The 24,450-nt window shown below is 36.1% G+C and overlaps 1 protein-coding gene across 1 annotated transcript in view; it reads right to left on the minus strand.

Moving 5' to 3' along the window:
• The window catches only part of MACROD2 (mono-ADP ribosylhydrolase 2), a 1,812,973-nt gene extending 1,788,854 nt beyond the window's left edge, over positions 1–24,119 (minus strand). Inside the window, 2 exon segments of the mRNA XM_076010917.1 lie at positions 18,038–18,154; positions 23,819–24,119. Of these exon segments, the coding sequence (XP_075867032.1) occupies positions 18,038–18,154; positions 23,819–23,864 (163 nt within the window). The 5' untranslated portion in view covers positions 23,865–24,119.
• Between the last annotated feature and the right edge of the window lie 331 nt (positions 24,120–24,450).

Raw genomic sequence — 24,450 nt, forward strand, 5'->3', positions numbered from 1 at the left:
ATTTAACAAACATTTGAGGAAAGAACAGTCCTATTAATTGGCTGAAAACTTCATTAACACCATCTGGTAAGATCAAGAAATGCCAGTATTAAAACTTGCCGAATAGATATCAGTGGTTTAGAACAAAATCCCAGACAAAAGTAGAGCACATTTTTAGGTAATGTTATATCACCAACTCTCCTAACTGCACAGAAAAGATATTCTGTGGAAAAACAAAGACAAAAAAAAAATGACAGAGAAGAGTTGCTCTGAATGCAAAGACATTTGAGGATTACCTCAACCAATTTATTTCACTTATATTTTCAATTTATATTCAAAGATGCTATGTGATAAAATAATGTAATTCAACAAAAATAATTTCTATCTTATATTTATTGAAAAAGACAAAGTTTTATTCTTTATTTTATATTCACTGAAAGAAATCAAATTTTATTGAAAGAACTGTGAAACAGTTTACTTGGCAGTGTTTTTCCTTCCTCCTTAATGGTATATAAAATAACAGGGTGTCTTACAGCTGATTCAATAGAACATGGTAGTTCAAGGAATCTATGTGTGTGATTGGTAAGGCAGAAATTATTAGCTATTCACCAAAATCAGTTTCCAGAGTTTCCAGTTTCATCCTCTTCCTGGGCATATAACTACATTACATTTCTTAGCCTCTCTTACAATTAAATATGCCCATGTGACTGGGAACTAGCTCAAGACAAGTAAATGAAAGTCAGGTGTACCATACTTCCAGGTCTAACTCATCACAACCTCCAACTCAATCCTTCTCTTTCTCATTTCCCCCAACGGTTCTCCAGGTCAACCTTAAAAGCAATATGGTTTTTGTTTTGTTTTGTTTTTCTTCTTTCGGCATATTATGGGGGTACAAATTTTAAGGTTTCAAAAAAATGCCCTTCCCCCCTCCCTCCACAAGTCTGAGTATCCATCGTGACCATCCCCCAGATGGTGCACATCTCACTCATTATGTATGTATATACCCACCCCTCTCCCCCCTCCCACCTGCCCAATACCCTATTACTGTAGTACCTATATGTCCACTTAGGTGCTGCTCAGTTAATACCAGTTTGCTGGTGAGTGTATGTGGTGCTTGTTTTTCCATTCTTGGGATACTTCATTTAGTACTATGGGTTCCAGCTCTAACCAGGAAAATATAAGATGTGCTATATCACCCTTGTTTCTTAGAGCTGTTAAAGGCGGCATTCAGCTCTGTCTCTGAATGACTATGTAAAGCAGACTGTCCCCCACCTCCAACACACAGACACTCCTATTACCCAACCAGGACTCCTCTAACACCAATCACTAACACCCACACTGGACTGTCAGGTAAACCAGATAAATTTATATTTCGCTAAGCCACTTAATTTTGGAGTTTGTTACGCCAGCTATCACTAGCCAAACTAACACAGTTGGTTTTCATATTAAAAACTGTCCAGAGCCGCAGCTCCTAATGGCTACCACAACCTCACATAGCCAGCCTGAGATGGATGCCTGGTCATGATCGAGAAACAGAAAGTACATACTTTCTGTTCCTCCGACATGAGGTAGCCCCCAGACCCTTTACTGCCTTCCTTATACGGTTATCCTTTGCCTCTTGCCCCCAGACCCTTTACTGCATTCCTTATACAATTATCCTTTGCCACTCGGAGAAACCCGCCAAGCTACTAGCATATAAGTCCGCGCTTTGCTTTTGAAACAACAGTGGCCTGGTTTCCAGTTTCCTCCCATAAATCAGAGCAGAACAGACCTTATTTGCAAATTCTTGTGCATGTCTCCTCTAACCTGTCTGGGGGATACCTAAAGGACTGAACAAGCCATTCGCTTGTAAGTATGGTATACTTGACTTTCATTTACATGTCTTAAACTAGTTCTCAGTCACATGGCCATATTTAATTGTAAGAGAGACTGGAAAATGCAATGTAGTTTATATGCCCAGGAAGAAAATGAAACTGGAAACTCTGGAAACTGATTTTGATGAATAGCTAATAATCTCTGCCTTACCAATCACACAGGTAAAAAAAAATCAGGTGAAAAAACAGCAGGCACTACTCATAAAAGTTGCAAAGGAACCATAGACTCAGACACTGGGACAATTGATTAGGAGTAGACATACAACAGGCCATGAGGGGAAGATGCGATGAGACACTTTGGGAAATAAGGATATTCAAAAGCAACTGTGTATACAGGGGAATTCAGAAAGTCATTTGCATGCCCAGGTAAGATCCATGCTCAGAAAAAAACCTGAGAAGACCTTAGGCTTGCACCTCAGGAAGATGGCTACATTCAAAGGAAGCCTACCTAAGGGATGAAGGAGTATCCCATCACACAGCTAATTATAAAGAAGATTGGGAGAACTCCTGAGAATATCTCTATAAAAACTTCAGCTGAACACAAGCTAAAGGAACAGACTTCAATGATCACACACACCATGGACTAGTTGTGGCAAAAATAGTTTTTAAAACTTTCAAGACAAATGGGTTTCTATAGCCTTCAACAATCAACCAATAAAAAAAACAAAAAAACAGCAAACCCTGGAGAAGGGGAAATCTGATTTCCAGAGTTACCACATTATAATAGTCAAATGCCCAATTTTCAACAGAAAATCACAAGGCATACAACAAAAGAGGAAAAAATGGCCCATTCAAAGGAACAAAATAAATTGACAATCCCAGAGAAAGCCCAGACATTGGATTTACTAGACAGACTTTAAAACAACCATCTTAAAAAGGAAATCAGGAAAACAATGTATAAACCAAATGAAATAATCAACAGAAACAGAAATTAGAAAAAAGAACCAACCAGAAACTCCGGAGCTAAAAAGTGTCCAAATCCTGGGTTTCAGCACCAAAGATGTCAGGGTGGAAGTGTGCCCTCAGTTCTTGGTGTGCTCTTGGACAAAGAATGATGGACGAAGAATGATCAGACACACCAAAATGTTAAGTCCATACTATTATCCTGGTCCTCTGACTCCTTTCTTGGAAAAACCACCAGCAAGACCAATACAACGGAGTAAGCTCAGACAGGGAGCACATTCACAAGAGCAGCTCTTTATTGTAGAATAAAATGGGTCTGCTCTTTGAGCAGAGAGAAAAAGACAGACCAACTCACTCACTCACTGACCCACTCACTTACTATTGACTTCTCCGATTGTTTTCTTTTCTTAGCTAAGTCTAGAGGAGGGTTCTCAGGAGGTGTAGGATGTTATCCAATGTTCAACAGGTGTCCTCAAAATTTCATCTGCCTATACAAGCTCCTTCTAAGAAAGCTCACCTGGACTGGGTGAACCACAATGCAGATTCAAGCTAATGACATATTAATTAGGTTACTCTAGGTCACTTTCTAAATCTTATTATGCCTGGGCTGGGGAATTCCTAGATTGATACAGCATTCTCTCCTTCTCCAGGTGTAGAAGTTGCTCAGGATGGGATTAACGGTGGGACAACACCAAAATGGAGTGTCCACTCTTATACTTCTTCTCAGGTAGAGCAATAATTGCTGGAAACAGTACCAAAACAGGGAACCTTTATCCTGAGAAGAGCCTAGAGATCCTGACTATCTACCTAACAATAGTACAATAACTGAAATGAAAAATTCATGAGAGGGTTTAACAGCAGATTTAGCAGAAAGAAGAAAAAATCAACTAACTTAAAGATAGAACAACTGAAATTACCAGATCTAATGAACAAAAGACAAAAAATGAAGAAAGGTGAATAGAGCCTAAGGGACTTGAATGACATAATCAAGCAAACTAGCTTGTGCATTATGGGAGTCTGAGAAGGAAAAGAGAGAAAAAGAGGTCAGAAAGATTATTTGAAAAAATAATGGATAAAAACTTCCCAAATTTGCTAAAAGCCATGAATCCACAAATTAAAAAGGCTCAAAAACGTTAAATGAGATAAAATCAGAGAATACATCAAGATACATTATAACTGTCAAAGCCCAAAGAATTTTGGAGGCAGCAAGAGGGAAGCAACTCACTACATACAAGCGTTCCTAAATAAAATTATAAGCTGATTTTCTCCTCAGAAACCTTGGAGGCCAGAAGGGAGAAGGACAGTATATTTAAGGAGAAAAAAATCTATCAGTCAAGAATTCTATATTCAGCAAAACTGTCTTTCCAAAATGAGAGAGCAATTAAGATATTCCCAGATAAACAAAGGCTGAGAAAGTTCATTACCACTAGAACTGTCCTACAAGAACTACTAATGGAAGTACCTCAGGTTAAAATGAAAGAATGTTAGACAGTAACTCAAAGTTGTTTTAAGAAATCACCAGTAAATATAAATAAACAGGCAAACACAAAAGCCAATTTTACATAATTTTGGTTTCATTTTCTACAGGACTTAAGAGACAAATACATAAAAACCTACTAAAACTAAACTAAAATCTAAATTATTGGGCACACAACATATAAACATGCAATTTGTTACACTGATAAAGTGGGCAGGAAAAGAGATCTGTATGGGTTTTTGCATGCAATTGAAGTAGGTATCAATTTGATTAGATTATAACTTTATAACAAAGATTATAGCTTTAAAACTTTAGATGTTACATATAATCTCCATGGTAACCACAAAGAAAGTATCTATAGAATATAGGCAAAAGGAAATGAGAGGCAATCAAAAGGTGTCACTACAAACCAATCAACTAAACAAAAAAGGCAGCAGTAATAGAAGAAATGAGTGGAAGAAAGCTTTAAGACATACAGAAAACAGCACAGCAGAGGTAAGTCTTTCCTTGTCAGTGATTATTATAAATGTAAATAGTAAACTTTCCAATCAAAAGACAGAAATTAGCAGAATGGATTTTTTTTAAAAAAATGATCTAACTATCACTGTCTACAAGAGACTTATTTTACATATAAAGGCACAAATGATGTAAGTTGAAAATGAAAGGATGAAAATGATATTTCATGCTATTAATAACTAAAAGAGAGAAGCGGGTGGCTATATTAGTATCACACAAAACAGACTTTATATTAAAAATTGTCCTAAGAGATAATGGGCATTATATATTGATAAAATGGTCAATTCATCAAGAAAAAATATATATAAACATAAATGCACCAAACACCAGAGCCCCGAAATACATGAATTTGAGTATATTTAAATAGAACTGAAAGGAGTAATCATTCTATTATAATAGAGTTTTAAATACCCCACTTTCAATAACAAATGAACACCAAAACAAAAGATCAACTAGGAAATGAAGCACTTGAACAACAATATAAACCAACTGGACCTAACAACATATACAGTACACTCCATTCAACAACAGCATAAGACATTTTTCTCAACAAATGTATATGTAAAATTCTCCAAAATAGACCATATGTTAAGCCACAAAACAAATCTCAATAAATTTTAAAAGACACAAAAAATCTTTCCTAATCATAATGGAATGAAACTAGAAATCTATAACATAAGAAAAATTAGAAAATTAATTACTATGTGGAAATTAAGCAACACTCTTGAAAAATGGAGAAAGAAATCAGAAAATACATTGAAACAAATAAAAACACAACATATCAAAATTTAAGGCATGCCATGAAAGCAGTGCTATGAGAAAATTTGGGCTATAAATACATACATTAAATAAGTCTCAAATCAATAACCAAACTTTACACCTAAAGAACCAAAAAAAAAGAAAGAACTAAACCCAAAGCTACCAGAAGGAAGGAAATAATAAAAACTAGAGATTAAAAAAAAAAATCAAACAGAAAAACAGAGAAAATCAGCAAAACTAAATATAGTTCTTTAAAAAGATCAACAATATTGCCAAACCTTTAGCCATACTAAGAAAAAAAAGTAATCAAATTACTAAAATCAGAAATAAAAGTGGAGACTTTACTACTGATTCTAAAAAAATATAAAGGATAAGAGAATACTATGAAAAATTATATGCCAAAAAATTGGATCACCTGAATGAAATGGACATATTCCTAAAAACTCACAATGTAACAAAAGAAAGAAATGGCATCAAAACTGGAAAGGAAAAAGGAAAATTATCTCTGTTCACAGACTACATGATTATATATATAAAAGCCTGAAAGATTATTAGCTTGAATTCAGCAAAGCTGCAGGATACAAAAATCAATATACAAAAACCAGTTACATTTCTATACACAATGAACATGGACAATAAAATTTAGAAAACAATTCCATTTACTATAGCATCAAAAAGAATAAAACAATTAGTAATACATTCAACCAAGAAGGTGAAATATTGTATACTGAAAACTATAAAACACTGCTGAAAAAAATAAAAGATGATATTAATAAGTGGGAAGACATCCCATGTTCATAGATTGGAAGACTAAATATAGTGAAGATAACAACACTACCCAAAATGACCTATAGACTCAATGCAATCTATATCAACATCCCAATAGTTATTTTTTACAGAAAGAAAAGCCAATCTTAAAATTCATATGGAACCTCAAGGGACTCGAAATAGCTATATAATTCTTGAAAATGTTGGAGGACTCACACTTCCAGATTTCAAAACTTACTGCAAAAAGTTAACATTCATCAAAACTCACACACACACACACCCCACATACACACTGTTACAGAACTTGTATGGCACCATTGGCAGTCGAGAGAAATATAAACAAAAGTATATGCTATATTAAATCACAACTGCACAAAATTAGCTACAGTACATATTGTACTACTGTAATAATTTCATAGCCACCTCCTATTGCTATTGTTCAAGTATTGCAAGTATTATACTATGTGACACTAATCATTCATTCTACATGAGCAGTTCATCTCTCCAGTAAATTGCATAACACAGTAAAAAGTGATCTCTCACAGTACTTGCGTATTTTTCATCATGTCCAGTGCAGTGCCATAAACCTTGAATAATATCATGGGACCCATACAAGGTGCAACTAGTGATGCTGGAAGTGCTGCCAAGAAACAGAGAAATGTCATGACATTATAAGAAAAAATTGAATTGCTTGTTGTATATAGTAGATTGAGGTCTGCAGCTACAGTTGCTGCCATTTCAAGAAAAATGAATCCAGTGTAAGGACCATCATAAAAAAAAAAAGAAAAGGAAATTTGCAAAGCTGTCGCTACAGCTATGCTACAGACACAAAAACCTTGCACTTTTTATGAAATACCCTTTTATCTTGTATCAAAATGCAGCTTTTATGTGGGTACAAGATTGCTATAAGGAAGGCATACCTATAGACTCTAACATAATTCAAGAAAAAGCAAAGTCATTATATGGCAACTTAAAGCAAAAGAAGGTGAAGAATCTAAAGCTGGAAAATTTAATGCCAGCAAAGAATAGTTCAATAATTTCAGAAAGAGGTCTGGCTTAAAAATGTCAAGATACCAGGAGAAGCTGATCAAGAGGCAGCAGACTAGGTCCCAGGTGCCGTGAAAAAAAATCATTGAGCAGAAAGGATACCTACCTAAACACATATTTTAATGCAGATGAAAGTGCCCTATTCTAGAAAAAAATTCAAGAAAAGACATTTATTACTAAGGAAAATAAGCACCAGAATTTAAGGCAGGAAGGGATCAGTTAACTCCACTGTTTTGTGAAAATGCAGTCGGGTCTATGATCAGGACTGCCCTTATATATAACTCTGTTAATACCCAAGCCTTGAAGGGAAAAGATAAATAACAGCTGCCAGTCTTTTGGTTGGATAAAAAAAGAAAAAAAAGATGCAGAAGAGAACCCTTTTATGGATTGGTTCCATTGATGCTTTATCCCTCAAATCAAGAAGCAGCTTGCCAATAAGGGACTGATCTTTACAGTTCTTTTGATATTGGTCAATATTATCCCTTGCCATCCAGAACCTAGCCACCCAGAGTTCACTGAAGACACTGAAGAAATGTATTTGCCCCCAAACACGTCTCTAATTCAGTCACTAGATCAGGGGGTCATAAGGACCTTTAAGGCTCATTACACAGTATTCTATGGAAAGGATTGTCAATGCTATGAAAGAGAACCCCAAGAAAGAGAACATCATGAAAGTCTGGAAGAATTACACCATTGAAAATGACATCCTTGTTACAGAAAAAGCCATGAAAGCCATCAAGCCAGAAACAATAAAATCCCACTGGAGAAAACTGTCCAGATGTACATGATTTCACAGGATTCACAACAGAGCCAATCAAGGAAATCATGAGAGAGTATGGATGTGGTTTAAAAAAAAAAAAAAAAGGTGGAGGGTAAAGGGTTTCAAGACATGGATCTCGGAGAAATTCAAGAGCCAAGAGACACTGCACCAGAGGAATTAACAGAAGATAATCTGATGGAGATGAGTGCTTCCAAACAAGTCTTAGACAATTAAAAGATGTAGAATAAGCAGAGACAGAAAATAAATTGACAGTAGACAATAATTTTATAGACTGGTTCCAATTATTCAAGACTGCTTTTGGTTTCTTTTACAACATGAACCCTTCTATGACACGGGGACTGAAATTAAAGCAAATAGTGGAAGAAAGATTGGTATAGAAACTGCATAGAAACATTTTTAGAGAAATAAAAAAGCAAAAAACTCAGAAATTATGTTGTATTTCTGTAACATCACCCCAAAGCCTACCTCTCCTGCCTCCCTCCTTCTACCTTCCCTCTACTTCCTTGGCCTCTGCCACCCATGAGATGGCAAGATCAACCCTTCTTCTTCCTCCTACTCTTCAGCCTATTCAATGTGAAGACAACAAAGATCAAGGGCTATAAAATGATCTGCTTCCACTTAATGAATACTAATTATATTTTCTCTTCCTTAATGATTTTCTTAATAACATTTTCTTTTCTCTAGCTTCCTTTCTTGTAAGAATATAGTATGTAACACACATAACATAGGAAATACATTTTAATCAACTGTTTACATTATTGGTAAGGCTTCTAGTTTTGGGGGAGTCAAAAGTTATACATGGATTTTCAACTGTACAGGATTTTATTTGCCTAACCCCTATGTTGTTCCAGGGTCAACTGCAGTCAAAAGGACCAAGAGGGAAATAAAGCAGAGCAAAAATAGAATTACATAGTGTTTCATGAGTTCCTATGTAATTCATGTTCTTTTTTTCTCCATTTTAGAAGTTTAATAACCTTACCTCACAAATATATGACTAAACCAGTGCTCACACCATCATACTGAATATCATTACACAGAAATTTTTAATGTTTTAATACTTAGAGTGAATTTCATTTAATTTCAAAATTCTTAGAAGTTAGTCTAATTCTTCCATCAAATTCTTCATTAAACCAACTAACTCAGTAAAGGACTTAAGCAGGATGTGATATTAAAATAATTTCTTACAGTTCATGGAAGTGTCAAGGATCAATAAGGCCAAAGTAAATGCATTTAGAATGGTAACACCTTAAAATTATCCTATACTTTAAAATATTACATAAAACAGGCTTAAGTATATCTACTATTTCTCTCATTAATTTAAGTCCTGATGCCATTTAAGCTCACACAAATGCAAATCATGACACTTAGGTTACTAAGTACTATAAATAATAATAGATAATATAATGCTCATTACATATGTTCCTGAATATATAAAACACATGAATTCTCATCTTTATCTCAACTATTTAAATATCTATGTAATAATTTAGTAAAATCTTTATTGAAATTTGTCATTGGGCTATCTAACATTTAAAACTTAATAAAACTGACCTTATATTACAAAGATGCAAAGTATATATTACCTACAATTCAGGGGTCCTCAAACTTTTTAAACAGGGGGACAGTTCACTGTCCCTCATACCATTGGAGACTGTGCACTGTGGGCCCGAGACTGCGCACTGTGGGCCCGGGACGAGTCAGCTGCTAAGCAGGACAGACAGTGGCGGCAAAAACACCTGGAGAGCTGGATAAATGTGCTAGGCGGCCCGCATGTGGCCCACGGGCCATAGTTTGAGGACGCCTGACTACATTAACAAATATCTAGCTTAACTTCTAAACCTTTCATTCCCACATCAGTTTTCACAATACAGTGAATAAAGGTGAAAACAAAATAATGTACGAAAATATCATCAGGCATATAATTTATCACTATCCAATTCACACAAAAAATATTTACTGAATAGCTACTGTGTACTAAGCAAGGGACATAAAGGAGTTAAAACAATACGGTCCCAATTTTCATGGTAATTATAGTCTCAAAAAGGAGACAGACCCTGATCAGATAATTCTACAATGGAATACATAAAGACCAACTGATATAAATAAATGTTCTGTGAAAAGGAATATAGCCCTACGATAGTACATAATAAAGGAACCTGTTCTAAAGTAAGGGGTCAAGGAAAACTTACAGAAAATAGAAAGCTTTCAAGTTCAGAACTAAAAGATGAGAAAAATTAAGCAGGTGAGATGAGTGGTGAGGACAATTCCAAATAAAAGCCCAGTAGTGGGAAGGAACACTGTACATTCAAGAAACAGAAAGGGGCCAGGCATAGTGGTTCACATCTGTAATCCTCCCACTTTGGGAGGCCAAGGCAGTAGGATCACTTGAGGCCTGGAGTTTGAGACCAGCACGAACAACATAGCTAGACCTAGCCTCTAACAAAAAAAATTAGAAAAATTAGCAGAGCATGGTGGTACATGCCTGTAGTTCAAGCTACTCGGGAGGCTGAAGCAGGAGGATCCCTTAAGCCCAGGCGTTTAAGACTGCTGTGAGCTAGGCTAATGTCACTATCACCAGGGCAACAGAATGAGACCCTATCTCAAAAAGGAAAAGAAACAGGAAGATAATGTGGCTAGATGCAAAGACTAAGAAAGTGCTATAATATAAAGACAAAGAGGAAAGGAAGGGCCAGACCATAAGGGAGGCCATTTTAAAATTTTAGGCTTTACCCTAGTCCTTATTTTTCACTTTCAAAGCAAAAAATGTCTGTTTCCAATATAAATTCTAATTGCCTAACATCTTTGCGCGTAATGGAAGCTTCACAACTAATTGTTAAGGAATAAGCCAGAATGGTCTTAGTTACTTGAAGCAAATACACATTTCTGGGTTTTTAATTCATTTTAAGATCATTTATGAGGGAAAAATAAATCAACACCCATTTAAAATGAAAGATTTGTATCTAAGAAGTTGAGTTGTTTTGCTGAATCCTATTCTGCTTCTACAGATTATTTTATTTTTAAAGTACAATGCTCAACCTGAATGTGATAATACAAAAAAGGATCAATATAGAGACATTAAATAGGAAATATTCCCTTTCAATTTTTATATCCCTACTGAAATTCCACCTGTTTTCCTAACTGTTCAGTCATTTTAAATTGTACCATGTCTTCCAACTAACAACTAGCCAACATTTAATAAAATAATGTGGTTAATATAGTTTACAAATCTGGGGCAGTATCCACTCTATCATAGCTATACAAATTTTTAAAATGCCTTTTACCATTATGGCCTCTCACCACCCTCCATGTAATATTCAGCAGTATAAGTAATTACATTCTTATTTCCTCACAGTCATAGAGGCTAATAAAGATACTGACATTCAAAAATAGTTATTGCAAATTCACCAAGTATAAAAGTACTAGAGTACGCACTGGGATTGAAAGATGATTAAGATATACTTTCTTTTAGGATTTCTAGATATCATTTTTCAACTTGGGACATAGGTAAAATAACAGAAAATTCAACACCTACGTTGAAATTCCATCTCAAAGTGAACAGACTGACAGATTGAGAAGTTTGGACTTAACGTGTATTTCTTTGGTCATCCATCACATCTTGCAAAATTAAGAGCAGAAATTAGTTCTACTGAAAATAAGAACAAATAAGGGAACAAATAAGGCTATACTCTTAAGTTACCATGCTAATATTTTTAATATGGAAGAAACAAAAAGTTAAAAACATACCTCCAATCAACCAAAACATATTCAAAATATTTCTATATACCTCAAAAAATGGAGAGATTTTTAGGACTTACAAAGATTACACAGTTCACATTCTACAGTTGTTTTTCAAAGACCTACAAATCAGATTTAAATATAAACATGCATATAAAATATTAAGTTTCTTTCTAAATAACCAATTTTTAAAAGTATTTTGTCATAACTGAGTAAAATAATTTTATAGTTTTCACCTAACTCATCTATTTTATTTTCCTCCATTGTTGTTCAACATAAACATTAAAAGTAATGACTCAAAGTCAATCTAAACTTAATAGCCATAGCTATTAATATTTTCCCTGATACCAACTAGTCAAAGAAAATTATTATAGCCTGGCAAAGTCTGCCAGTGCTTTGTTCTATCCAAAGAGGGTAACAATAACATTGTTTCTCTGGGTGGTGGTCTAGTAGAACCTTAGTATAGCAGTAGCAAAGGAGAAGAAGAGAACAAAACAGTTAAACCCAAGAACTAAAACTGTTGTCTCTATAAAGAAGCAGTATCATCTTTCTATCCTATCTATCCATCCACCCATTTATACATCTATCTTTGTCTTTTTGCTGTATCATAGGGCTACAGTTTAGTAATTATATGCATTTCCACTGGGGCTATACTTTTTTTTTTTAACCTTCCCCCATGGGAGAGCTATACTTTTAAATATACAAACACACAAACCTCCTTCACAGACTGTTAACCACTGAGGCATTCTCATTTAACATATGTGTGGCAGAAGAGGAAAATAAGTGGGGGAGAAGGGAGGGAGAGAGGAAGGAATGGAAAAAGATTGAAAATGATAGTCAAAAATTGAAAAGAGCCGGGCACGGTGGCTCACGCCTGTAATCCTAGCACTCTGGGAGGCCGAGGCGGGCGGATTGCTCAAGGTCGGGAGTTCGAAACCAGCCTGAGCGAGACCCCGTCTCTACTATAAATAGAAAGAAATTAATTGGCCAACTAATATATATACAAAAAATTAGCCGGGCATGGTGGCGCATGCCTGTAGTCCCAGCTACTCGGGAGGCTGAGGCAGGAGGATCGCTTGAGCCCAGGAGTTTGAGGTTGCTGTGAGCTAGGCTGACGCCACGGCACTCACTCTAGCCTGGGCAACAAAAGTGAGACTCTGTCTCAAAAAAAAAAAATTGAAAAGAATTCTTTGGTCATCTTTGCAGAATTGAGAATGAACTCAATCTGAAAACTGGTAAATAAAGGAAACTAGCATTTGGCCTTTCCTGTATAAACTGTACTAGATAATAAAAGACTTGATAAGAGAAAGTTCCTCTTTATGGAAGTCCAATTAATAAATACAGGAATGATGCAATTCAAAGAACACTATTTTGCAACTCCTAATAAAATAATGGATCTAGGCAACAACCATCAATGGCTGCTGTGACTATTAGGTAAAAAGTTGGTAGGAAATTTTACGCCAGATAGATCAGACTGACAATATTTGAACCTGTGAACTAAAATAAAATCTTAAGCCTCCCAGCTGACTGAATGGACACCCTCTTGGCCAAGGGGACCCCCAAAAAACCCTCAAGTTGACTTGCTGGCCATGAGAAGAAAGGTCAGATATGCCTGGTCATGCCCCCTCCCTTCTAGAAGATATCCTTTGTAACAATAAGATGCTAAATCATTAACAGGCTTAAGGCTATACAAGACAAAGTTTAAACCACATCTACAGACCATCAGTTTTACTTATCACCTGAATTTTGGTAAATGTCTGGTGGCCTTTAGACAAAGCTTCATTTTTTTAACCAATTTCAAATCTTTAAACTTACATAGAACCTGTAAGCCTCTTCCTCTACTTTGAAATTTGAAATGTCCCACCATTCCAGCAAACCAATGTACCATGCATCCTCCACAGTACACCCTCCACATACTGACTTAGGGTCTTACGTGTAATTCCTGGCTCCATGAATGTATAAAACCAAACTGTAACCCAGATACCAGAGGCACATTTTCTCAGCCTATATGCTCCAGGCCTGTCACACACACTTGGCTCAGAATAAACATCTTTAAACTATTTTACCGAATTTGGGTCTTTTTCCATTAACAAGCCCAGGGATCAATCTTATCACCACAAAGAGACACAATCAGACATTATCTGCCTTGTGATATGATGCAAAAGGATACACAATAATCTATAATGTATTCTTTCAAAAAAAATTTAAACTCAAGTCTGAACAAGCCTCTGGATTTCACTACAAACTCCTAAAAAACAGAAGGGACAGAAGAACATATTAAATGACACCACAGAGATGCAGTCGGCAAAATTCAAAATATGAAAAATTCTACAGGATAAATGAATCTAGTTTATTCAACAAATAAATTATAAGGGAGGGAAAAGACATGAGAGAGAAATAACCATAGAGTAAAAGTGACTTAAGAAACATATTAAATGCAATATGTGAGCCTTGTTGAGATCTTGATTCAAACAAATCAACTGTACAAAAAACAAACCCTTTATGAGACAACGGGAAAAACATGAATATCAACTGGATATATAATTACATTAAGAAATTATTAACTTTATATGTAATAATAATATTGTGGTTATATTAAAATAAAAATATGTCTCTACCTTTTAGAGGTACATATATATGCATACACACATACATTTACAGATAAAATTGATATGTACTCGATTTGCTTCCAAACAGTCTGCGTGAAAGGTGCAGAAAGCACTGGTACAAATGAAATAAAACTGGCCATTTATTTACTTTTGAAATGACATGATGAATGAATTATACTACACACATTATACTACACACATCACTGAACAGAGATATGTTCTGAGAAATGCATCATTAGGTGACTTTGTCATTGTGTGAAAACCATAGAATGTACTTACACAAATCTAGGTTGATATAGCCTACACACCTAGGCAATATGGTATACCAATTGCTCCTAGACAATAAACCTGTACTGTATGTTACTGTACTGAATACTTTAGGCAAATATAAGACAATGATATTTGTGTAACATATGTAAACATAGAAAAGGTACAGTAAAAATACAATATTATACACTTATAAGACCACCATCATATGTATGATCCATTGTTGCCCAAAATATGATGGGATGCCTGACTGTACTCTATTTTTACATATATTTTTAAGTGGCCATTATTTGGGCCACTTATATTCTCCCAAAGTTTGGGAGAAAAAAGAAAGAATTGTCCGTTGTAGACTACTAACCACTGAGGCACTCTTATTTAACATGATTGAGCCCACCATTCTAGGTGCTAAAGATATAGTATAATAGGAGAGACAAACATTTAAAAAATCTCTACAACATAGCAACTGACAAGTGAAATTACTACATAATTGCTAATACAGAGGAAAAAGTAATTAGATGCATATAATTCCAGAGATTTGCTAATAATAATTGACAAATATGAACATAAACAATAACCAAATGATGTACTTAATGGGTTTTTGCGGGCGACTTGGTTTGTTTTTTCTTTTGGTAATCATCTCCCATTCTTTCCTCTTATGATCCATAGCTTTACAGTATTACCAAAGTAGTATGCCAAAGTAAAAATATCACCTACTTGCTTCCTTCTTTCCATACAAACATTTGTTTTATGTTGTTCGGCAATTTTTGGTTTCCTTTTGTTTTAGGAAGGCTTAAAGTCAGTTTGTTACAAACACATTCAGCCACTGCTCTCTCTTTAAATTTCTACTATAACAAGAAGCATAAAGTAAAAGAAATTTGAGCAAAGTAAGAAAAAAATTAAAATCACTCAAGAATTTTTCATGTAATCATAGGTATTAAAGCCAAAATGGCCTTCTATAAAAACACAAGTAATGATAAACTATTAAATTTAAAATTGGTATATTATCTTAGCCAAATAAATACTGTTCATTTACTATGACTAGAAACTAAATGACAAGGAATTATAAGTAGACTTCTTTTAATACTTAGTTTGAAATCTCATATTTAAAAAATTAAACTTATAAATATCGATACCTACGTCTATACATGTACATTTATAAGCAATGACTTAAATATTTCAAATATGTACAGTGGTCATCTATCATTTTTTTGTAAATTTATATTTTTAAAGGATATTTTAAACTATTAAAATATTAAAACTCTCCTGACAAATATTTCATTATAACTGAGTAATGAATAGGTAACACAAGAAGCACATATGAGAGATGTGTATTATATAAAGAAATTAACAAATATTACTTCTAAAATGAGCCATTCCATTTCATGAAAAAAAGTCACCATTTCTACATCACAATAGAGAGGAATAAAAAACATTTTAGATATTAGGCAGAAAAAATAAAGCACTGTATAACAGAAATAGAATTTTGATCACATCACCCAGTTCCCCAGGGAGGACTTTCAAGTTTAAAAAAACATGAGGGGGAAAAAAAAAAAAGAAATACATAGAGCAGTTGTAAACCACTTATAAAGCTCATACTGAGAGGTAGGATTAAATATATAGCAATTTGTTAGAGAATAACCATGTCAGGTGTTATTCACTGTACCTTTTCTGATTTGGGGGACCTATTTACTACAGGTTGAATAGCCCTAATCCAAACATTCGAAATCCAAAATGCTTCAAAATCTGAAACATTTGAGTATCAGCACGATGCTCAAAAGAAATACTCATTGGAGCATTTTGAATTTCAGATTTTCAGATTAAGGATACTGAATAGGTAAGTATAATGCAAATATTTCAAAATCCAAAAGATCAAATATCCAAAATACTTCTGGTCCCAAGTATTTAAGATGAGAGATACTCAACCTGTAGCCATTATAAAAAGAAAAAGAAAAAAAGGAAACTGGAGCTGAAGTATTCAATACCAGTTGCTTATAAACAAAAGAAATTACTGAGACCCAAACATGAAGAGGCACATAGTGCTAGGTCAGACAAGGCCCAGAACTCTGTCCCATTGATTTCAAGCCCTGTATTCTTTTCATTACACAAAACTCCCTTCCCTTTCAATGATGTGTTAATTAGAGCATTATTAAAACAACATGCATTTACTGATGACACTGGGCAGGCAGGTCAGGTGTACACATCCCCATCTGCGTGTCCAGTGACCACATTAAAACTTGGGGTAGAGCCACTACCCCCACTTACCCAAAGTCACCTTTCCAGGCGGTATAAGGTCTAAAAGAACCCACATCTTTTCACTCCTAACTGCACATGCTTTGCCTTTCTAGAAAACCAAATTTCTGTCTAAAGCTCAAACCCTCAGATAAATGTGTTTTCTACACAGATACCAAAAACTAATTTGGCTGTTGTTTGCCAAAGATTTTATTCATAGGTAGTCCATGCTAGTCTTCATTTTCTAGAACCATAATACCCTGCATAGTTCCATCAATCTAAGACCACAATCTGTGAAATTGGTATGTTCCAAATTCATTTTATAAAGTCCTTTCTTTTTCAACTGCTAAGTGGCCTAAAAAGTACCATTTGACTAAACTTCACATCCAGATCATTAACACCAATGTGTGTTAATTCAGAAGCAAGCATATTAAACATCCATTAAATCCATTATGTTGTTTTTAGAAACTTTGTCAGGTACCCTTTTAATCCTTAAAACTTCATTTATATTCTATACAATCTTGACTCTCATCAAATCATAAGGACTTGAAGAGAGTAAATTTCATCATGCAAATACTTTACATGTAGACATAACACCACACTATACAGAATGTATTTTTTTTCTCTAAAATGATAAGAAATATTACTTGGTTTTTCTCTATCTTCCTAATACACTCTCTTTAAACTATACCTAATCCTCAAAATAACTTAAGGAAATCCATTATAAAATGAACCTGATCAAAGCAAGCTCAAAATGCCACACCACCAAAGCAGCAATGGTTAACAGCATTTGCTCCAAGGAACTGTTGCAGAATAGTAAAAACAAACAAACAAAAAGGACCTGTAAAAAAGTACCATATTATAAGGGTAGTATATTTCAGAACACAAATTATGTTAATATATATTCCTAAACTTAAAAAACACATGATTACTAAAAACAAATGACAACCAAGCAATAATTTCAAATAGCAAAATAGTAAAAGTGTCATCTCTTTACTGAATGCCAGATATTCATTTCTGTCAACAACTGGCCTGTAGGAGTCACAAATAAATGGGAGCAGTATCTACCTAAAAAATGTTCTGAGAAACTTACCATCATTTTGGCTCTTGCCCTTCATCTCCTCCTTCCATGACAGAATGGTGTTCAAGGGAACATAGTCCCTTAGGTATTCTTTACGTCTCTCTTCTAAGGTCATCTTCAGTAAACGTTCTTGCAAAATAAAAGCAGAATCTCCATTTGTATTTAACTTTTAAGCACATGAATTATTTTATACTTTAAATATTATCTATGTTAAACTAAACAAAGTCTTGGTACAGTCCTGAGGAATAGCAAAAGGCAAATCCAATGACTCTATATTTGAGTGTTAAAAGATGTCAAACTCCTTATTAGCAGGGGGGAAAAAGTCAAAGCCTGATGAAAAAGACTCTCTTGTGGTAGTACAAAAAATAAGTAAATTCATTTACTCTTTCAATCAACATCTACTATAGTACAGTCTACTATATGCCAGGTAATGTTTACACACTACAGGTACAAACAGTGATCCTTAACCTTGAGGAGTTCACAGGACAAAAGAGGAAATGGATAAGATACAAAATAACATCTATATAAATAAAATATAAAATGCTAAGACAGGTATGTACAAATAGTCACAGCACAAAAAGGTATCCACCAAGATATGTTCTCAATTCTACAATGTCATCAACAATAAAAGTGCACTTTCAATTTAATTGTAACTTTGTGGAGCATTAAATATACATCTTGATTACAAGATTAAAATATAAAAAAAAGAATAGCATCTTAGAATTAATAATAGTGGGTGTCATTTATAAAGAATTTTTTATAAAGAATGTGTCAGGTAATTCCACTTATAATCTCATTGAAAGCACCTTCACAACAACTAATAAAATTGATCATATTATTATCCCACTTTTGCAGACAGGAAAATGAAGCATAGGAAAGTTAAGTAGTTTGTCCAAAGCAAGAGACCTTTCAAATAATAATCCAAGATTAAAATATAGACAGATACCCCCATTAGTCACAGACTACAGCCTATGGTATTAACCACTATACTATACTATATTCTCAGGAAAAGCTCCTCAAGACAGGTAATATGTATGTTGGTTCATGAAGGATATGCAGATTTTTGCCATGAAGAGATAAAAAGTAAGGACATTTCAGACTAACAGAACAATGTAAATAAAGGAGATATGAATAGTTTAATGAAGCTACAAGATATGGTATGAGAGGAGGAGGGGGCACGTAAGTGAAAAGCAGCTGGAAACATAAGGCAAAACAAAACTGTACAGGGACTTGTATACCACGGTGGGCAATTTAAACTTTATCCTATAGAGTAGGCATAATACCTATACCACTAGAATGCAGAAAAAAAGAAATGCCATTTATATTTATTTTTAATCTAAAGAAACAAAGAAGAAATTAATATTTACTAATAATATATAAACTTACACTTGCATCCTCTCTCAGTCTGGATGTCTGCTGTCATATAACATATACTTCACCATAGGACTCCACAATGTAGAGAGATTGACAGTTGTATTCTCATACTCTTCAATTCTCTTTCAGCACATTGCAAGGTATCATAGTTTAGGTGAATGGATTTAAGGATAACATCTAGTTTAAGGTAATCTAACTCTCACAAAATAATCACTTTAAAAGATTCTTTCACAGAAATAAACTGCAGAAATATTCATGTAAGCACAAGTGAACAAGAAATGGAGAACCAACGTGTTTCCCACTCCTAGAACTAGCTTTTCTTCAGCCACATTAGGAGAAAAAACTATATATATATTTTAATCAGAGATGAAATATTCAAATCACATTACTCAACTGCCAAAAAAATTGAGTTTAGGATTCTTATGAGAGATCAAGAATTTGGAATCAAGGATCTGGAACTCAGAAGAGAAGTCTAGCATAGAGATTTTAGAAATTAATAACTTAAACTTCTGGTCCTAGAGGAAAGAACAAAGGAAGAAGGAAAGGAGGCAGAGGATCAAACCTCAAAAAAACAACATTTAGGGAGTAGGCACAAATAGGAGAATGATGAAATAAAACTTAGTTAAACACTGTGGGCCTCATCAACTGAGTCACCAACAGCACTGAAAAAGACAGCAAAGTAGTTTAACAGAACTATTTGGGTTCTAATCTACATCATTATGCAAATCTGTGTGATATTGGGTCAGTTAATCTCTTTATGTTTGTTTCCCTTTGAGGTAAGTAGGAAGGTACTATTTCCAACTTATAGATAAGGAAACTAAGACAAAGAGGTCAAACAACATATCTAAGGTCCCACAGTTAGTTAAGCAATATAAGTAAGATTCAAACCCATGTAACTGGTGTTCAAAGCTCTTGACCCCACAATATACTACCTCATACAGTTTCTTACCTCAGGGTTGTTGTGAGAATTAAGTGAGATAAGGTAAGGTACAAAGAGTAAGATAATGTAAGGTACAAAGAATAGTGATGTGCACATAAACAGGGTTTAAATAATAACTATTCTTATATCAATACCATCATAATTGTTACTACTAAATGACTTTAAGAACATTAGTTTCATTAGAATATAACTAAAATCTGTACACTATAAGGGACTAAGTGAAAAAAGGAAAGTGATAAAAGCAACTCCAAGGTGAAGCCCTGTGGAAGAAAAGCTACTTTAAGGTGGATCAGACTTGAGCACTGTTAAAAGCAGTGGAGAGGAACTCAAAGACACCAAGAAATTAAACATACTAAAGAGTGAATAAATAATGGCACAAGATCTCAAAGGATACAGGAGATGGCATAAAGAGCATAAGAAGAGAGGTTAATCTCAGAAATGAGGAAGAAAAGTGCTTCCTCTCTGATAGGAAAAAAGCCAAACGAACATGTAAAGGAAAAGCCCAATGAGGTTATGGAAGAGGATGTTAGTGTTAGAGCTGTTCACATTATATGGCATTTATTTTCTCCATGACTTAAAAAGGCAATGTCCTCTGTTTAGTACAGGGGGATCATTAGGTCTGAAGTAGAATAGGAAGCTTGAAGCAAATGGTAAATTTAGAATTATCATACAAAAGCAGAAAAAGGAGATGACTAGCAGTTGCCAAAGCACTACTATAAAAACTCAGATCACGAATATGGAATCATTATAATATTACTTAGCAGGTTAAAAAGACATTATGAAGCAACATATAGGTTCTATAAATGTCAAAGATAACATATAGGAATGCAACCTGGCCTCTGGCATCCCATTTATTTAAAAGTTTAAGTGTGAATACTTGGAATAAAAACAAGATCAACTGTAAAACAATAAAATAGCATAAATATAAGTTGCAATACACATAATGAAAATGCACATAAGTGGTTCTGAATTAGGGCTTAAAATATTAGATCAATATTTACTTAACATATGTGGACTTAAGAATTCCTCAGTTATTTGTTTAAAAAATGAAATATACTAAAGACCACAGACATATATGCAGTTTTTTTGGCATTATATAAAACTTTTCTTTAAAGAATGCTTCACCTTGACATGAATCCTTTCTCTGTGAACCAAGCATACAAGCAGGCAGACCTACTTATTAGATGATATACTGAGTTAAAAATATGTTTATAGAATACCTTGACATTTCAATGAGGTGGGTAGGTCTTCCTTTAGATTTAAAGGACAGCTATAAAAATACTATACCATCAGCTCTCCAGTGGGATGAAAGGAAAAAGGTCATGCATCCCATCAGCTTCTTTAATACTAACCACTGTACCAGAAGTCCTTAGCTCTTCCTTGGTAATATTTTTTACATTTAAATATCCCCAAAATAGACCTCCTGATAAAACACAGATATTCATTAAAGTTTTTAAATCGTAATCATAACTTTTTCCTTTAACATTAAACTTCATGCACAAATAACTAGTTTTAGAGAAGAGAAAAATAGCTTCATTTTGAATAATTACTTTGTTAATTGCCTTCTTTAATTGTGCATTTGCTTTCTTAGAAAATATTAATGTGGTCATATTTTCCCCATTAGAAGAAATAGAAAGTAAAAATAGACATTAAAAAAGGATTCTAAATGCCTGCTGTAACAGTCCAACTGTGTAGATGTTAAATGAAGGAACCATTATAACACTGTTACTTTAGGAACATTGTTCTTCTACTATGCCAGAAAAATAGTTCTTAAGTACTCACTATAATTTCATTAATGATTCCTGTTACTGAAAACAATGGTTATGTCTTCCACTATTTTGCCCTCATTATCATCAATAATAGAAAGCTAACACTTCAAGACCATTAATAAAAATGGGCATAAATGATTTTTCAATGCTCACAAGGTGAATGCTTGCTGAAAGTGTGTTGAAACTGAAGTAACTGCTACTGCAAAGACAAAGCAAAATTCTCTTACACTACTTTATACATCAGGCTATTACTCTTAACAGCATTTGTTTTGTGAAACTAGAATTGTTAGCTCTCTACATGTCCATAATCATTAAAAATATGTCAAATGACATATAAACTAAACTTTTAATATTTTAAAGACCATTTTAATTATGTTGTTCAGTTATACTATGTTAAATCATCCTGCAGTTAATTTGGAAAAAAAAAATTCCCTCCTCATCTCTTTCTTCTTGCATTGTTAGAAGTAGGCCCAATATAGAGGATTTTTTTCCAACATTAATTCCCCTTCTTCCACATAATTTCCCTTTCTTTTCAGGCCACTGTTGGGCCTTCATGCTCATGAAGGCCAGGATTTTTGCAATAAAAATCTACAGGTTTTAAAGACCTATTATCAAGGTAATCAACTTTCAACCTAGTCATCCTTTTATCCTTCCTCTGTAAAGAAGATGGGATATTCAGTAGAAGAGTGCACTACCCTCAGCCGTCCTCACCTTTGATATACAGATTTATTGTATCTTAACACTAGCAATGCAAGTACTTTTTGCTACATTTCTGGAAAAAGCTAAAGAATTAAAGAAAAGAGGGATGAAAAGGAAAGGGGGAATGCCAGTCAAGTTTTACATCAGAATATAATCCAACTGTGAGGGAGTGGAGGGAGAGGAGGAGATAGAAGTGGAGAGAGTGAGAGATGAGGGGGACGGGGTCTGGATGGCAAACTTCTGTTTCCTAAAGCAATCAGTGCCACTGCCAATCTAGCCCATTTGGATGAACCTTGATATGCACAAAATTCAAGGATGGGTTCATTCACAGAGTGACATTAGTCACACAGTCTTACTCTGTGCAACTTCAGACCATGAATGGGGATGGAATATAGAGAAACACACTGTTGGGAGAAAAGCCCATTCAGACTTCTCGGAAGGCACTTATCTTCACCGACAAAACGCTCGTTTCAGGTTTCCCCCGGAGTTCCAGGTTTCAAAACTCACTGCGGCGGCGAAGGGTGACCCAGAAATGGGGAAAATACCCCAAAAATGGGGACACTTAGCCAGTCTGGGGGGAAAGGAATAGGGTGCAGGTGGCGCAGGAGCAGCTCTAGCCCGAGTGCCCACCGGCACGGGACACCCTAGCTGGGCGTGCCAAAGTCCCAGCTGGGGTTCACAGAAACTTGTGCCGCCCCGGGGCTGCTGCGCGGGGCTCCACGCCGCGAAAGAGGCGAAGGCAGCCCCGCCTAGGGAGAAGGTGACCGGCGCGGAGGGTGGCAGAGAGGGGCGTGCGCTCACACGTGCGCGAGCTGCAGGTGCCCGGGGGCGGCGCGTGCACGCCGGTGTGCGCGCGCCTGTGCACACACGGACACCGGAGGGAGGCGGCACCGGCCGGGAGGGCGTGAGGCGGGAGCTCGGGCGGAGGGCGCCGCGACACACACAGCTTGACCCCCGCCCCCACCCCAACCCCACATCCCCCGCACCCCCAGGACTCGACGGGCCGGTTACCTTTCTCCTCTCTCCACACCTTTTTCTTCTTGTTGCTGGGGTACATGTTGCCGTGGGGGTGGCTGGCTTTAAGCTGCAAGTTCCCCAGGCTCACGGGCAAACAGGGTGTGTGTGGAGTGGGAGGGCTGGGAGGGGGCACTCGGGAGGGAAAAAGTGAAAGACGTTCCGCGTCCCGCACCACTCGCCGCTCTCCAGTCGCCGCCCTCCTCCCTCAGCCTGCGCTCGGCTCCGGCTCCGGCTCCCACCCGCCTCAGCCCCGCGGCCGCAGCCACAGCAGCACCTCAGAGCCTGTCAACTAGGTCACGCCTCGCGCTAACCTAACACCCGCGCAGGCCCCGCCTCCCAGCCGTTAGGCAGCGCCGCCTCCCATTGGCTGCTCCACCCGCCGCTCTCCGGGTTCTAGCCACGCGCGCCCCGACTTTGGCCTCAGGGCGCACGCGCAGGAGCAGGCTCGAGCCCGACGCCGAAGACGTTGGGGAGCTTGAGGGGGCGGAGCCAGGGCGCGAGGGGGCCGGAGATGCCTCTGGACAGGGGCGGGGCGTGGGGCTGACGCCTAGGAGGGGAAGGAGGTGTCCCGCGCTTCCAGCTGGCCTCGCGGCTCTGGGAGGACCGGAGGGCGTGGTCTGTAGGTG

Source organism: Microcebus murinus, chromosome 16 (assembly GCF_040939455.1).
Source record: "Microcebus murinus isolate Inina chromosome 16, M.murinus_Inina_mat1.0, whole genome shotgun sequence".
Taxonomy (NCBI): domain Eukaryota; kingdom Metazoa; phylum Chordata; class Mammalia; order Primates; family Cheirogaleidae; genus Microcebus; species Microcebus murinus.